The 16050-nt window shown below is 34.6% G+C and overlaps 4 protein-coding genes across 4 annotated transcripts; 1 reads left to right on the top strand and 3 right to left on the bottom strand.

Annotated features, from left to right (window-relative positions):
• Window positions 1-107: 107 nt before the first annotated feature.
• LOC9319267 (pathogenesis-related protein 1) lies at window positions 108-1001 on the top strand. Its single transcript, XM_002885278.2, has one exon. It carries the CDS (start codon window positions 374-376, stop codon window positions 857-859), a length of 486 nt encoding a protein of 161 aa, XP_002885324.1. The 5' UTR covers window positions 108-373; the 3' UTR covers window positions 860-1001.
• On the bottom strand, window positions 908-2921 carry LOC9319266. The gene is made up of 2 exons (XM_021032257.1): window positions 2085-2921; window positions 908-1901 (listed from the first exon to the last, which is right to left on the bottom strand). The coding sequence occupies exons 1-2, from the start codon at window positions 2771-2773 to the stop codon at window positions 1124-1126; spliced, it is 1467 nt and encodes a 488-aa protein (XP_020887916.1). The 5' UTR covers window positions 2774-2921; the 3' UTR covers window positions 908-1123.
• Window positions 2922-11227: 8306 nt separating this feature from the next.
• Window positions 11228-11788, bottom strand: LOC9319265 (agamous-like MADS-box protein AGL62). The gene has a single exon (XM_021033394.1). It carries the CDS (start codon window positions 11673-11675, stop codon window positions 11238-11240), a length of 438 nt encoding a protein of 145 aa, XP_020889053.1. The 5' UTR covers window positions 11676-11788; the 3' UTR covers window positions 11228-11237.
• A 2354-nt stretch (window positions 11789-14142) lies between these two features.
• Window positions 14143-15521, bottom strand: LOC9321390 (tubulin alpha-2 chain). Its single transcript, XM_021031012.1, has 4 exons — window positions 15429-15521; window positions 15114-15159; window positions 14861-15013; window positions 14143-14760 (listed from the first exon to the last, which is right to left on the bottom strand). The coding sequence occupies exons 1-4, from the start codon at window positions 15519-15521 to the stop codon at window positions 14258-14260; spliced, it is 795 nt and encodes a 264-aa protein (XP_020886671.1). The 3' UTR covers window positions 14143-14257.
• Between the last annotated feature and the right edge of the window lie 529 nt (window positions 15522-16050).

The raw sequence follows: 16050 nt of genomic DNA, 5'->3' as shown, positions 1-16050 counted from the left end.
AGACGAAACTAATACTGATTAGTGATTATCTAACAGAATATTAGATTTTAAACTTTTTCAAAACTTAGAAGATTTCAAAGTTAAATCGTTATCAAGAGAGACGTGTACAAAATATTCGAAATCCAAATATAGCAAAATCCAATGAATACAAAGAATAGAATGTAACGTTTGACTAGTTGTCTTTTTAATATGGACAGTATGTAAATATGATCCTCTTTTAATTTTGGTAAACAAATAACAGAATTTGTTTTTTGTTACAATCCAAAGTTTTTTTTTTTTTTTTGACAGCCCATCCAAAGTTGTTAACTATTCTAAATTTTGAAATATAAATACTCAAATTAACTCTTAAGCTTCACCACGAATACGTAAAACAATGTCTCTACTCAAAACCAACATTTTATTTCTCTTAGCAATTGCTCTTTTGTATGGCTCTTTAGCCGAAGATTTGCAACAAGAATTCTTAGAGGCCCACAACGAAGCCCGAAACGAGGTTGGGCTTGACCCATTGGTTTGGGACGATGAGGTCGCTGCTTATGCCGCCAGCTATGCAAACCAGAGGATCAATGATTGTGCATTAGTCCATTCGAACGGACCATTTGGAGAGAACATAGCTATGAGTAGTGGAGATATGCCGGCTGAAGATGCTGCAGAAATGTGGATCAACGAGAAACAGTACTACGATTACAATAGTAACACGTGTAATGATCCAAACGGTGGCACGTGTCTACATTACACGCAAGTTGTTTGGAAAAACACAGTTAGATTGGGATGTGCTAAAGTTGTGTGTAACAGTGGTGGCACTTTTATTACATGCAACTATGATCCTCCTGGTAATTACATTGGTCAAAACCCATACTAATTAAAAATAATTTCATGTCTTGTGTCTTGTTAATGAGGCAAATTAAAAGAGATAATGAGTTGTTTGTTAGTTGTTACTGTCATTTCTTAGCTGTACAGAGAAAGATATTAACAATTTTTAATAATGATGACATCCACCTCTCAAAAAATTGGCTGGCTAATTCCTAACGCTATCTCTTAAAAGAGAAAATAGAAAATTAAAAAAAAAAAAAAAAATGTGAATGGAAGACAACTCACGAATTGGTAAAACGACAAACGAAACAAGTCAAACGACACCAAGCTGGCTTTGCTGTCTCAGCTCTTTCCTTAGCTTGTGTGAGAAAAGCCTGCAAGCATCCAAACTCAGATCGACCGCCGCAGCTAATGCCACGTGCGCTGCTGCATCCTCCGTACATGTCACGTGCGTCACACCGACTTCTACTTCCGGTTTGCTTCGTTTCCCAACTCCTTCAACCGTAGCCGACATAACGAACCCTCTGTTTTGCGCCGCCGCAGACGACGGATGTTGCGGTAGTAAATATCCGAAATCCGACCCGGATCCTGATCCTGGTCTCGACGCGGGTCTCGAATCCGCGCTTGAACCGGATCCGAGATCCCAGCTTCCTTGAGGACTCGTCGTCGGCGTTGACGCCGTCGTGGTTGTCCCGCCGGTAACATCGATAACGAAACTCCCTCCATTTTTCAAACTGATAGACGAAGATGCGGAGACGGCTGTGGCGATACCGTCTTGGAAAAGCTCGAAACGGTAACCGAGTGTGTCGGAGTAACCAGCTTCACGCCACGCCTCTAGTCTTCCCCATGGCTTCCATGTGCAACCGTCAGGTCGAAGAATAAGCCACGCTCCGGGACTTGATCGAGTGACCCGGTTCGAACCAGGAGATGGAACGAAAGGTGTAACCATAGAGGCCATAGCCACGGGTGAACCGGAAAGATCATGGACTGTTATTGACCATCCTTTTCTCTCTTTTGACGGTTGTTCTTTTTCCGAATTCATCGACGATATACAACTTCTCGTTGAGCTTGACTCAGACATCATCGAAGAACTGCAAAATTTAAACCACAAAATCAATACACGATCCCAACAAATCTCAATCACTAAACTAAGCATGAAATTACATATTTCTAAATTCGCATCTCTTTGCTAAATTAGCAAGTAATGAATCTATCTGAAAAAGGCAATGTTCCTATTTCTGGATTATTCCAGTGAAGATGAAGAATTAACTGACCTGTGAAGAAGATTCCGATCACCGGAGTTGGAGTTTCTGGAGCCGAACTTGCAAGTGAACACGGCTTGCTTCGTGTTTCCTTGAACCTGAAAAACCTGAGGACTACACTCAGGCTCGCCGTCAAACTGAAACACGAATCTCGGGTCAGGTTCGACCCGAACACTAACGTGGAGCTCCGGATCGGATCCAGATTTACTCTTCGATTTCTTAGACGGCAAAGCAACCCAACCGTTATGCGCCAAACAACTCTTCGTCTCCGCCGATTTCAAATCCAACGAAACCTCAAATCGACCAAGCAACTTCTCCCCCGCCGTAGCGAGTCCACACGACGCGCCGCTAACACCGTCGTCACCGTCGCAGTTTCCGCGGGAAAAAGCCTCAACGGAGAGAACACTCAACTTAGGTTTCTTCAAAGACGCTTCGATCTGAGCTTTACTTAAACTGAAACAAGCAGCGACGGTAGAGACGTTACCGGAGGAAGAACGAGTCTCGGATTCAGATTCAGTTCGAAACATAACCGGAATAGAAACAATCTCGCGAGGAAAATTCTTGAATCTGATTTTGCAGTAACAGTTAGGAGCCGACGGATTGATACCGGAAACAGACGGTCCTGATGAGGAAGAAGACGATGACTGAAACCTAACGGCCAAGTTACCGACGATGATCCGTACGAAAGAGCACGGATCCATTGAGTTTAAGATTTGGATACAACGTTTTAAGATTGAAAGAAGGCTAATAAGCAAATCACTCAGGTTTTTAGGTTGAAGGAAGAAAGATATGAGTGAAGAAGAAGAAGAACAAAGGTATAAAAATGGAAAGAATTGGGAGAGGAAACACAGCCTGGAAAATAGCTGGGGAATGTATATAAATTAATTAATTAATGTTAGGATTTAAAATTAAATAAAGGTATTTGGTTTTACAAAATAAAATACAGATTCTGTGGGGTCAAAGCCAAAACAGTGAGCTTATTATTAACCTCACCTATCATATTCCAGAATCCAGAGAGGCAGATTTATTTTTTTCATATCAATTTTTATTTTTTTACTTTACTTTTCAAAACGTTTTCGATTTTGTTACCTAATCTGTTTTTATTGGATTTTTCTCAAAACGTGAACTGGAACATTATGTTGTTGCCATTTTTGAACCGAAAAAGTAAAAAATATTTTTTTGTTATCTTTATGGAAATGTATAAATCAGTGCAAAGGAAAAATTAAACTGATCGTATTTATTTATTTGTTTCCTTTTTTTTAGAAGATTCTATAACTTCTTAGAATTCCTTTCAACGTAACTGATCACGCCATCAACATGAGAGTTAGTACTGTGGGCACATTATCTCATAAACCTTTTCTACTTTGATGGATATGTCAGAAAAAATAAGAGAAATACTTGAACTTGAATAGTAATAATTGATAGAAATAACGGTTTGCATTTATGAAATTAAAAAAAGGTTTTGCGAACAAAGTATAAAACGTTAAAGTATTCACTTTATTCTTTTTAATTCATAAATGAATAATTAACTTAGATGTATATTTATTCGAAGCCATTTTTATCAAAATAAAAGTATAAAAATTACACTACTAATATATACGTAAAAGTGCTAATACTGTAGTAGATAAATAACAAAATTAACTTTGAAGTTGTAAAAAGAAAAAAAAAACTGAAACGAGATACTCCATAATTTGTAGTCGGTATATTATATATTGTGGGTGTGTGACATTTTTGTATAGTCGGTATATATGGGACAAGGGTAAAATATTCAGTTGATTTTTTTTTTTTGGTAGGAGAGAGGCAATGCCTCCCACAATTTATTAAACTAAAAATAAATAAATGTTAAAAACACCGTGGACGCAAGAGGTTAATCGCTGCCATTGGATAATAATACGAAGGTAGGGTCGAGTTAGAAAAACGATGCAGCATACCTTACGCAATCTTTATCTGTCTCTCTGTTCATCACTTGGGAGCCATGAGCTGGCCTCAAAGTGGAGCACGTAAGAGTATCTCCAATGGGGAGTTGTTTCCATGGAGCTCTCTCAATTTTTTAATTATAAATTTGTTGAAAATTTGAGATGAGAACTTGTGTATTTTTTTTTTTTTTTCATACTCCAATGGTAGGTTCTCTAATGAGGTTCTCTTAGGAAAAAAAAATAAAAATATTATTTCATAAAACTTAATAATTATTACAATTCATAAAAATATTAAACATACATTATTTCAAACATTTTTAAAGATATGAAAAAAAAACATGGAATAACGATTATTTTTACTCTTGACTGTTGCGAAATTTTTGCCAGATATGCTCAACCAAGTCAGCTTTTAATTGTTGATGCATTTCACGATCACGAACTTGATTTCGTCTGCCCATTATATTCCCGAGATTTGTAGGCATCTCTGTAGAATACGCTAAATCGACTTGAGAAGTTTGGTTTGCTTCATCTTGTGTGAATTCCAAAATATCAAACAGAGTGTAACCATCTCTCTCGTCCTCTACTATCATATTGTGCAGTATGATACATGCTCTCATTATCTTTCCTATTTTTTCCTTATCCCAAACAAGAGCTGGGTTTTTAATAATGTGAAACCGAGCTTGCAATACTCCAAATGCACGCTCGACATCTTTACGGACTGCTTCTTGTTTTGTAGCAAATAAAGATGATTTCCGACCTTGTGGAATTCGAATAGATTGGATAAAAGTAGCCCATTTTGGATAAATACCATCTGTGAGATAGTATGCTAGATGATACTCCCGTCCGTTGACTACGTAATTCACATTCGGAGCTCGGCCTTGTAAAATATCATCAAAAACGGGTGATCGATCAAGAATATTGATATCGTTTAAGGTACCTGGAGGTCCAAAAAATGCGTGCCATATCCAGAGATCTTGTGATGCGACCGCCTCTAAAACGATGGTTGGTTTACCAGAGCCACGCGTATACTGGCCTTTCCAAGATGTTGGGCAATTCTTCCACTCCCAATGCATACAGTCGATGCTTCCTATCATCCCGGGAAATCCTCGACTCTCCCCAATATGGAGTAGTCTTTCCAAATCTGCTACTGTAGGTGCTCTTAGATATTCATCTCCGAACAAAGAAATGATTCCATCAGTAAAATTTTCCATGCATGAAATCGCAGTAGTTTCACCGATTCGGAGATATTCGTCAAGCGCATCAGCCACACAACCATATGCAAGCAAACGAATCGCTGCCGTATATTTTTGTATTGGAGAGTGCCCGAACCTTCCGGTAGCATCTCTTCGATGTTGAAAGAATTGAATTTCACTGGATAGTCGATCGACAATACGCAAGAACAATGGCTTGTTCATTCGAAAACGGCGTCGAAATATTTGAGGTGGGAATATCGCATTTTCACTAAAATAGTCGTTCCATAAGCGGTTGTGTCCTTCTTCACGTTGTCTTTCAATATAGGCTCGTTTCTTTTTTTTTTTCTTGGTACCCTCTTGCTGATCACCATAATCAACGAATTGATTCTCGAAGGTTTGATTGACAAAATCATTAAAATATTCATTCATTGTATCGCCGAGCATATTACGGGAAGAAGATGCCATTTGATATGATTGTTTGTTGTCTTAAAAAAAAGAAATTTTTTAGGAGATTTTTTGAAAAGAAATTGGAAATATGGTGTACGAATAAAAGAACAATGGTTTTGTGTTCTAATAATAGAAGAAGAACAACGGTTGTTGTTTGTGTTGTAATAATATAAGAAGAATAATAATAAGAAGAAGGCAAGTGTTTTGTGGTTTTGTTGTAATAATAGAAGAAGAAGAACAATAAGAAGAACAATCGTTTGGTGGTGAAATAATAAGCATTGTCTTCTAATATATAGCAATGTTGGTTCACAATCACAAATAAGAGAAGAACAATTATGTGGTTCACAATCACAAATACAAATTCATAGTCTCGTGGTGTCTACACATAAATACAAAACTACATGAGTCATACACACATCAATATGTGGTGGTGGCTTCTTTGTCTTCTCTCGTATTGAACTTGTGACTTAGTTGTGGTGGTGGCTTCTGTGTCTTCTTTTCAGCTTTTTGTAAAAGCTATTGAACTTGTGACCTCCCCAGCCAAAAGCATATGCAAAACAGAACAATATAATGCAAGTTAGACAAAGAACAATAAAAAGTACAAATTGTTGTAATAAAAAGAAGAATCAATTTCAGACCAAACACAAAACTGTTGTAATAAAAAGCAAAAGCAATTCTCAGAGTAAACACAAACTGTTGTAATAAAATGCAAAAACAGAATCAATGCTCAAACCAAACACAAACGTTTACAATAAAAAGACCAAACACAATCATAATTCTTCAAACATTAATAGAAACACAACCATACATTAGCCGAGACATTTAATCATGCTATTACAAACATGAATCATGAAAAACTTACAAGAAAATATCAAACATAAACAACTAGGAAACAAACCTAAAATCTAAGACAACATTTCATTAATTAACTTGTTCTTGAGAGCAATTTCTGTGTCAGAAAGCTCTGTTTTTCCAAGAAGACTCTCAAGCAGCTTCGCCTTATCATGCTCTCTCTGCAAAGCAAAGTCCTTCTGCCTAATTTCCCACATACTCTGAAATGTGTTCAGAACTTGTTCTTGTTCTACTTTTACAGTGGCAGTCTTTTTTCCTTGGGCTTTTGCTGCCTTCACACCAGGAGGCCTTCTCATTCTTTCACCATCGTCAACACTCATTGGCTGGGAATTTGTTGGATGAGCAGCACCATTCACACCCTTTCTTCTTTTTGAACTCTCAGTAGATGGTGCTCCACACCATTTCTGGTCATACCTTAGCTCTCTCCAAGCATGATCCAATGTGAACTTTTTCTGCTTATCATTGAAGTATAGTTGGTGTGCCATCTTCATTACATCATCCTCACTCTGCCCACTAGCTTTTTGAGTTGTTGCTGCCGCATAACACCCCACAAACTTATTGACGATTTCATTGATCTTGCCCCACCTTTGCTTACACTGAGCCCACTCTCTCTTTGGGAAACCTTCAAGCTGCGGGCTACAAGCGACATAGGCTGCAATCCTTTTCCAGAATGATCCACCTTTTTGATCATTTCCTACCACAGGATCCTTGCTGGTATTTAGCCAAGCACTTATGAGGACAATATCCTCTTTTGGTTTCCATTTCTTTCTAGAGACACCCACCTTAGGTGTGGCTGTGGGTGTGGCTTCGCCTTCACTGCCTTCATCAGACCATTGTGTGCTATAAAGAGGGACTTCACTGCCTTCTTGTTGACTATGCAAGAGATCCATGAAACCAGATGGCAGACCACTATCATCCATTTGGTAGTGGCTGTGTTTGTGGTTTGTGGTTAAAGGAGAAGGAAGAGAAGACTGAAGTGGTTTGAGGTTTGTGGTTAAAGGAGAAGGACGAGAAGCAGAATCAATTTTTGGTTAGTGGTTTGTGTTAATGTTAGCAATTTAAAGAAGGTGAAAGTGTATTTAGTGTTAGCAATCAATGACACTAAAGAAACTAAAGTCTTTACCTAACATAAACCAACTAAGAATTTACTACACAGAATTTAACCAATCAACATACTAGCTTTTTTACAGAATTTTTAAAATCTGTAATCCAAAAGAAAATAGAGAATATACACTCTATTATGCTAATTATTTACTCTCTACAATGGCATTTAAACACATAACATAGCATGCATTGAAACAATGATGTTCAGTTTACTTTAAGAAATCAATTGGATGGTAACGAAACTAAAGACACAAAGCATTTATGCAACTACGATGTTCAGTTTCTCTCTCTGATGTTAAAGCATTCAAGCATTTATCACACACAAACAATAACTATGATGTTAAGTTTACTTACTCTCTACTTAACACTATACACAATCAACTCAAGCATTTATCAGAAAATGCATGCTATCAAACAAACAATCATTTCAATAACTAAATATGGAACATTTACCTTTAATAAAATCTCAGAAGCCTACTGCTTTTGCAGTTTCTCCTTAACGACCACATGATCCTTCCCATCTCCACTTACCTTCTCCAATAGCCTTCTAAACTTTCAGTTTTCCCATTGAAACTCAACAAAAACAGAGAGAAAGAAAAAACAATTAGCAAAGACAATAATAATCAACTCACAAATGTATCTAATGAAACTTAACAGATATATGCACTAATAGACTGATTTTAATGATTCAAAACAGAGATAAAGATATCAAATTTAATGTATGAATACTCAAATCAAGCTTAATCCGAGAATGCTTCATGATTCTCAAACTAAGTGTGCAAAATCCGAAACTATCTACCAAAATCAAACAATATATTTACAGTTTTTTGCTCAATCATGCCTAATAAGTAAAACAGAGCCTCCAATTCGATTCAAATGACAAAAAAAAACAATCATCCTTTTTCCCGAAACTATGAACCCTAAGTCTAACAATCTATGACAAATTCGTCAACAATCATGGTTATTTACAACACAAAAAGCCTCCAAATTGCTTAATAAACAACAAATTGTCGCTAAAAACGAAGAACCCTAACTTACAAATCGAAACCCTAATTTTCTTCAAACACTAATTTCGATCGGGAACCACAAAATAAAACGAATCAAGTCACGATACACAGAGGAAAGGGTCTAGATTCATACCTGGAACAAGATATTGGACCATCCTTCAACGAATCTTTCTTCTCCATCGCCAATCTTCTATTCGGTTTGACTTCATTCGCCGATGGTCTTAACCGTCTATCCAGCTCATGATTCCGGCGGCAGGTAAGTCTCACATACCACGAAATCGGCTTCTATTCATCGGAAACTCACGGAAACGGCGTCGATTCGTCGGAAGATTTGATTGCCATCGAGAGAGAGACTTGCGTTTTTTTGTTGTGTCGTGAGAGAGAAAACGCGTGAGAGTTTTTTTTTCCTTTTGGTAAAATGCCTCTTCCATTCAAGAAGCGACACGTGTCCGCCTCTCTGAAAATCTCAAATTCCTCTTAAGAGAAGCGATTCTCTTTGGTTTAATCAGTTTTGAATTATTTTTGATCAAAATAATCAAGAGAATTCATCTAAAAATTTGAGACAACCTCCCTTTGGAAATGCTCTAAGTCTTTTAGTTGGCATCATCTTCACTGGCTTCATTCTATCTTAAATAATATTATTTCTTTTATTTCAATACTAAATTGATATGTTAAAGAAAATAATAAAAGCTGTATAAGCTTTTCCTAGTGTTATCGTTTCCTTTATTAACCTGTGTCGTTTTGCTCTGTTCCCACACGTATAACGTTGGTACTATGATTGAATCTGTATTTGTTAAATTTATGCATGGGGTTGTAATTAAATGATGAGTATTAAATTATTTAAGAGTTTGAGAGATAATATACTTAAAAATAGAAGTCAAGTGATTAATAAGAAGACCAATCTGTCTCACAGAGAGGATCGTGAGGAGACTGTCGAGCCGCAGCTGTATAGGGTCTCTCATTCATATTATAATCCAAATTTCTATTTTGTTAGTTAGTACACCAATATACGACACTTGCGTTCAAGTTAAATCATCAAATTTCATAAGAAAGAATAATAATATTCCATATTAAATTTAGTCTTCTTGTTTCCATACATTTCTTTAATATTGACTAAGCTAATACTTATTTTTAGTATACGTACGTACTATATGCGATTGGGTCGTACTATTATACAAATATTTATGTTATATATATGTTTTCATACAAATTTATAAAAATTATTAGTAATATATATTTACTTTTGAATCTCGGCTTGTAACGGTGTAAAACTTTTGAATTACAATCATGAAATGATCCAAGTTATCTTCAGAGCTATACCAAGGAGTTTCGATGCCATAAACGAAAAAAATATGGTTTAATTTTTAAATAATACATAATAAACATAAATAAAAATAATATTTTAATGTTCAATTTTTTTTAATAACTTATTAAATATTTTTCAACAAAAATATTACAAAACAAATTTTTTTATATAGAAATTAGGTTAGTCATAACATGTAGTCTAATAATTTGGTTTGTGTCGATGTTGTGTTACCATTCAAACAGTATAATTTATATTGTTAGCAAAACAAAATATAGTTTTAGTAATTTATAAAATTTAATATAATGATAGTGGTACTCAAAATGTGGTATCTAATATATAAAAATAATTAATAAAATTGGATAAAGATGATTAACAAAAGAAGAAGTTGGTAAAAAAGAATTAATGTTTATGAGATATAAAACACAAAGAAAGAAAAATTAACAACTTTGAGTTATTGTCTTATGTGTGGACATTTATGATTTTTTGTATTTAGAAATCTTGTATATTTGCACGTTATATTTACTACTTTCCTTTATGATATATGTTAACCTTCCTAACATTATTCTTTCAATAGTATATTATAAACACATTAATTAACAAATATAGCCTCCTAGATTTTCATAAAATTTGGTGCCGAGTGTTTTCATTTTTTACTACGTATGCACGGCTCTGGTTATCTTGTGTTGACAATGAAATTTATAATCAGATATAAATCTTGGATATACTTAGGTATTACCACCATAATTAAACTAAGAATACAAATTTCTGTTTAAGAAACTATAGTATATATATTTTTTTCATGATTCTAAATTCTAAAAATAACTAACTTTTGTGCATTCTAATTTGGTTTAAAGTATTAAATATTTTCAATTATTTATAATGATTTATGTAGTTATGAGCTTGGGCTTTTACATTATTATTAAAGCCCACTAAAATACTTTGGTATATCTCTACGGAAGCCCTTCAATCTTTTGATCAACTTGACCAATGAGTCCTATTATTTATTGCATTGAACATAGGAAGATTTTGGTTTTCTATAATACATTTTTGTTGGATATTTAACTTTTATATATCTGATGTTATTGGAGAAACACATTTGTCAATAAGTTATTCAAAATTCTAAAAATTATAGAATTTGGTTAAAAAGAATATAGTTCATTATAAGTTTCTAAAACATCTCAAGTATAAAACAATAACAACAAAAAAACAAAAACATTGTGTTTATGAATTGAAACAAAATCTGAAAGGACAACTTAAAGTAATCATGTGTAATCTTAAATATAAAATAACAACAAAAAAACAACTGTGTTTATCAAGCTGAATCAACAAAACATAAACTATTAGTAATCACGTCCAAAGTGAGGGTAATGAGCATATTCAGACACATTTTCTTGCTTAACACATTGGCTTTGGTTCTGGCTGTCTTCCGCTTTGTATTCTGGAGCAAACCCTTGAGTATTGTTACCATTATTCCCAAATGGTGATGTTTGATTAGGAACAATCATGTTGTGGTTGTAGTTGGACAAATTCATGCTCGCCATTCTTTGATCATTAAACAGATCCAATTCAGTACTGTTGATATTAGTATCACCTGAGATCCCAAAAGCAAAATTACTAGAACTTCCAGCATAAAAGTTACGACGATCAACATCTGCTTGATGGTACTTGGAGACTTTATATGCCACTGCTTTTCTCAAATTTTCCAAACCACATTGGAATTCAGTGAGTTGGGTCATGTTGAGTTCTTCAACTGGTTCTTCCCACCAATTCCCAAACATTTTATTATCTTTTCTCTTCTGTTTTAAGTCTCCTGTTATCTTTTTTTCTGCTTCCAATTGATTTGACAGCTGTAAATAATTATATTGTTATTCATTTGTATTAATTTATTAAATCTCACATAATAACCTTTCAATGAATATTTTTCTCTTACAAAAATAAACAACTCATGCATGTATAACATATTAACATTGATTCTGTTATTTCGATTTCAAACGAATATATTTCTACATGTGTGAGCAAGTTTGACCTTTCTTTAGAATATCATGAGTTTATATTGAGCAATTCATAAATCTATATTGATTTTCTCTTTTATAAACCAAAAAGTTATGGACATTTTGTCTTTTTAATCTCGATATATTTCAATGTTAATTCAAAAAAATTCATAAATGGAGATAAAACAATCTATTTTCGCTTGTTTAAAAGTTATTAGTTAGCTGACAAACTATTATTTATATATAAAATACTTTGAGAAAAAATAAATTGATTAAATGAATTGATATTTGATACTATATTATTACGATAAAATTTGAATCAAATGAAGAACCAAAAAGCGAAGAAGTAGAGTTACCAGAGTGAGATGATTGTTGAGCTCTTGAACAGCTGCATTTCGGCGGGTTTCATTAGGTTGCATATTGTTGTGATGATGAGGACGAGGTGGGTTAAAGTTAAGAAAACGATCCATTACAACATTAACATTCGGATGACCAAAAGAATAAACCTTTTGACCAGGTGAGAATACAATAATAGCGACTTCTGCACCACAAAGTGTGCAAAGTTCACTAGCTTTTTTGAGAAGGCCAGATCTTCTCTTTGAAAAAGTAACCTGAAGGTTATTTTCATTTTTTATTTTCACGATCTCGATTTTTTGTCGACCTTTGCTTTTCCTCACCATTTTTATCGATCTTTAGAAACAGACCGAAGATTGTCTTATATTTATAGTTGAACATTCAATACCAACCGTCGTCAGTTTGAGTTCTCTCCGAATAATTTTTAACTTTTAGTTTATTTTATCGCATATTAGACTTTATTTCTTACTATTTAGAAACAATTTACAATCTTTATATTCTATAAATATTAGGTATGAAATTTAAATTTTTTAATGTAATATTGTTATATCATCTGTTACATTGCATCAAAATCTGTGAGATACATGCATAATGCATTGCAAATAAAAGCAATGTTCAAGAAAGCGCTAGGCGCTAAGCGGGCGGTGACCTAGTGCATAGCACCTAAAACGCCTAATCGGGGTCTAGGCGATTTTTAGGCAGTTTAGACGTTTATAACATAAAACATTATACATATGATATTATATATAAAAGTTATATAAAATATCTATATAAAACTAAAAATTATGAAATTATAAATAAAAACTAGATAAAACATTTATTTATATTTATAACTATAAATATATAAATAAAATTTTATTAAAATTGAAAAAATACATTAAACAAGATCTATATAATTTTAGGCGGTCAAGACAGTTATCTAGGCGTGGCATGAGAGCCTAGCGCCTAGTCGGGGCCTAGACAACCGCCTAGACCGCTTTTTAGAACACTAAAAAGATGCACATCACAATTTTAGTGATGCGTTTTTACATGTTTATTTTGATCAAAAACAAAGTTATAATCAAGAATGCTAGATTGTAAATATTCATGTTCTACAAAAAGAATAGCAGTTATACACAATATATATATATTATGGCAGCTTTTGTCCAATTTTATTTCATTTTCTATGTTATTTGACATAGTGAAGTAGTAGAATACAAGGATTTTGTACAATTCAAAAAATGAGGACTGGAGACTGGAGAGTGAACAAACACTTTTCTAGGGGACATATTGAATCAAATATTTGGGATGATTTTAACTTGCGTTCAAATGATTTAAAATCTCATCTTGCAGAACTATTACTTTATAAAATTGTTTGAAGTGAAGACTAACCATTTAATAAAAAGTTTCAACTTATTGGAAAATTTTGTTAGTTTATTATTATACCAAACATCATTTTGAATTACTTTTGAAAATATTTGTGGTTGGATTTGTTTGGATCCAAATCACATCTGACTTAGAAAAAAAAAAAGAAATAGCAAAAAATAGCAAAAGAAAAAATGGACCCAAGCTTTGGTCTTGATAATTTTATTGACCTCTTATCTGATGTGTTCCCTGTTATGAACTTATGATGTAGTGTATTTAAAATTTAATCAATAGTTTAATTGAATGTTCTCCAAAACAGCTATTAAGATTTTTGCCACATAAAGTTCAAAACCGAGTAAGGCAAAAGATAAAACTGAATGAAACCAAGGCAAATAGGTTTCAACGTTTTGCTTGATGATGAGGTAAAGAGCGAAAGTTTAGTCTTGACAATTTTTTTTATTTGCTCTGTTCACTGATATGGAGTAATGTATTTTAGACATGATCATTAGTGTGAAATGAATGTTCTCCAAAACAGCTCTTAAGATTTGACAGAAAGTAAGAAGAATAGGAGAGCAACGATAGATTGATACCACAAAGTTCAAAGTTCAAACACCAAGAATGGCAAAAGAAAACAGACGGATAAGCAACTTAAGACTTGGTACGAGAGAGTTTCAAGCCTTTAACAACCACACGACAACAAACCCAAACATTATTAAGGAAAACCAACACTTAGTACTCCTCACCTTTATCATCTTCATCATCACCTCCCTCAGCACCAACCTCCTCGTAGTCTTTCTCCAAAGCAGCAAGATCCTCACGAGCTTCAGAGAACTCTCCTTCCTCCTCAATGCTGAGGAACGTCTGCAGATGTCGTAGATGGCTTCATTGTCGAGAAGGATGGAGATATCAGTGGGTTCCAAGAGTGAGTGGGTGGAAAGAACACTGTTGTATGGCTCAACAACAGATGTTGAAACCTGAGGTGAAGGGTACATAGTGAAACCCAGTTTGGATTTCTTTCCATAGTCCACAGAGAGACGCTCAAGGAGCAGAGATCCAAGACCAGATCTAGTTCCTCCACCAACAGCGTTGAATACTAGGAACCCCTGGAGACCAGTGCAGTTGTCGGTGAGCTTCCTGATGCGGTCTAGACAGAGATCAACAATCTCCTTCCCAACTGAGACAAGATTCAAAAACAATTCAGTCAATAATAGTAGATCAACCAAAATATGACAGATCAACAGTGGATATCAAATAACAAGAGCAAAAAAATTTACTGGTGTAATGTCCACGAGCGAAATTGTTAGCTGCATCCTCTTTGCCGCTGATGAGTTGCTCAGGGTGGAAAAGCTGACGGTATGTACCAGTTCTGACCTCGTCAATCACAGTGGGCTCAAGATCAACGAAGACAGCTCGAGGAACATGCTTTCCTGCACCAGTTTCAAAATGTTCATCATCTAATTATTAGAAAACATCACATCAATACATGTTTTTCAAATTGTCAGATCTTAATTATTAGAAACAAAATACGCAAAATGTTCATCATCATCATCAAATGATTACGGTAAAACGAGATCTAAGTCAACAACCGATAGATAGTTCTAAATAACAGAAACTATATCAACAGATTCTCGTTCATCTAATGATTCAGAAGTGCAAGATCTGATTTAATAACTACAGATCTGAGGGATCCGTCAGACTATTGAAAGATCTAGCTAAACGCAGTACGAAAACATCGGATCTGTTGGATTCAGTGAACGATTCCGATAAAATGAAGAGATAATCAATCAGATCTAAACCAGATATGTGAAGAAGAAGAGAGAGAGAGATAGGAAGGAGACGAACCTGGATGCCATGTTCAAGGCAATAAAGCTCCCAACAGGCATTTCCGACCTGGATACCAGCTTGACCAATGTGGATCGAAATGCACTCCCTCATTTTTCCTAAATCGAAGAAGAAGATCTAACGCTGGAAAAAGCTAGCCAACGAAGATTGAAGAGAAGAAGAATCGGAGGCGTTTATGAAGACGCCTTCCTTAGAGAAAATGAATCTTGATCTGGTTTTGCGACGAGTGATGTAAAATGGCTATTTTATACATGAATCCGGTTTGTAGGTAACGGGTCGTGGTTAACACGTGTACAGATATAATTGGGCCTTTGCAACCACAAGCGTAACGCTTATGAGCTGTGTTTTTTTCTAATTTTGAAATTTTGCCGCCTATGCCATTTTTGATTATTTTGCTTCATGGCCGTTAATCTTTTGAAACTGTAACGCAAGATTTTCGGTAAAAGTTGATATTTTGAACTAAACCAAGCTACCAAAATTTGAACTAAATTACGAGTTCGGTTTCATAGGTGTTCATTATCAAACCAGATTAAACCAAACTAGACATACACGTAGCTGTAACTAATTTTGTTAGCAATTTCGGTTTGATAAAAAACAATTTGGTCTGATTTCAAAGAATTTA

The sequence above is a fragment of the Arabidopsis lyrata genome (genome assembly GCF_000004255.2).
Source record: "Arabidopsis lyrata subsp. lyrata unplaced genomic scaffold ARALYscaffold_3, whole genome shotgun sequence".
NCBI lineage: Eukaryota > Viridiplantae > Streptophyta > Magnoliopsida > Brassicales > Brassicaceae > Arabidopsis > Arabidopsis lyrata.
Note: the sequence above shows the minus strand (reverse complement) of the source record. Positions and strands in the feature narration are given on the sequence as shown.

Bases quoted from the DNA above. Each gene is read 5' to 3' on its own strand.
- LOC9319267 (XM_002885278.2), top strand. From the start codon at position 374: ATGTCTCTACTCAAAACCAACATTTTATTTCTCTTAGCAATTGCTCTT.
- LOC9319266 (XM_021032257.1), bottom strand. From the start codon at position 2,773: ATGGATCCGTGCTCTTTCGTACGGATCATCGTCGGTAACTTGGCCGTT. The intron at 1,902-2,084 runs GTCAGTTAATTC...TAAATTTTGCAG, and splicing joins GATCGGAATCTTCTTCACAG to TTCTTCGATGATGTCTGAGT.
- LOC9319265 (XM_021033394.1), bottom strand. From the start codon at position 11,675: ATGTTTGGGAATTGGTGGGAAGAACCAGTTGAAGAACTCAACATGACC.
- LOC9321390 (XM_021031012.1), bottom strand. From the start codon at position 15,521: ATGAGGGAGTGCATTTCGATCCACATTGGTCAAGCTGGTATCCAGGTC. The intron at 15,160-15,428 runs GTTCGTCTCCTT...TTGTTGACTTAG, and splicing joins GCCTTGAACATGGCATCCAG to ATCTCGTTTTACCGTAATCA. The intron at 14,761-14,860 runs GTAAATTTTTTT...ATCTTGTCTCAG, and splicing joins CGCTCGTGGACATTACACCA to TTGGGAAGGAGATTGTTGAT.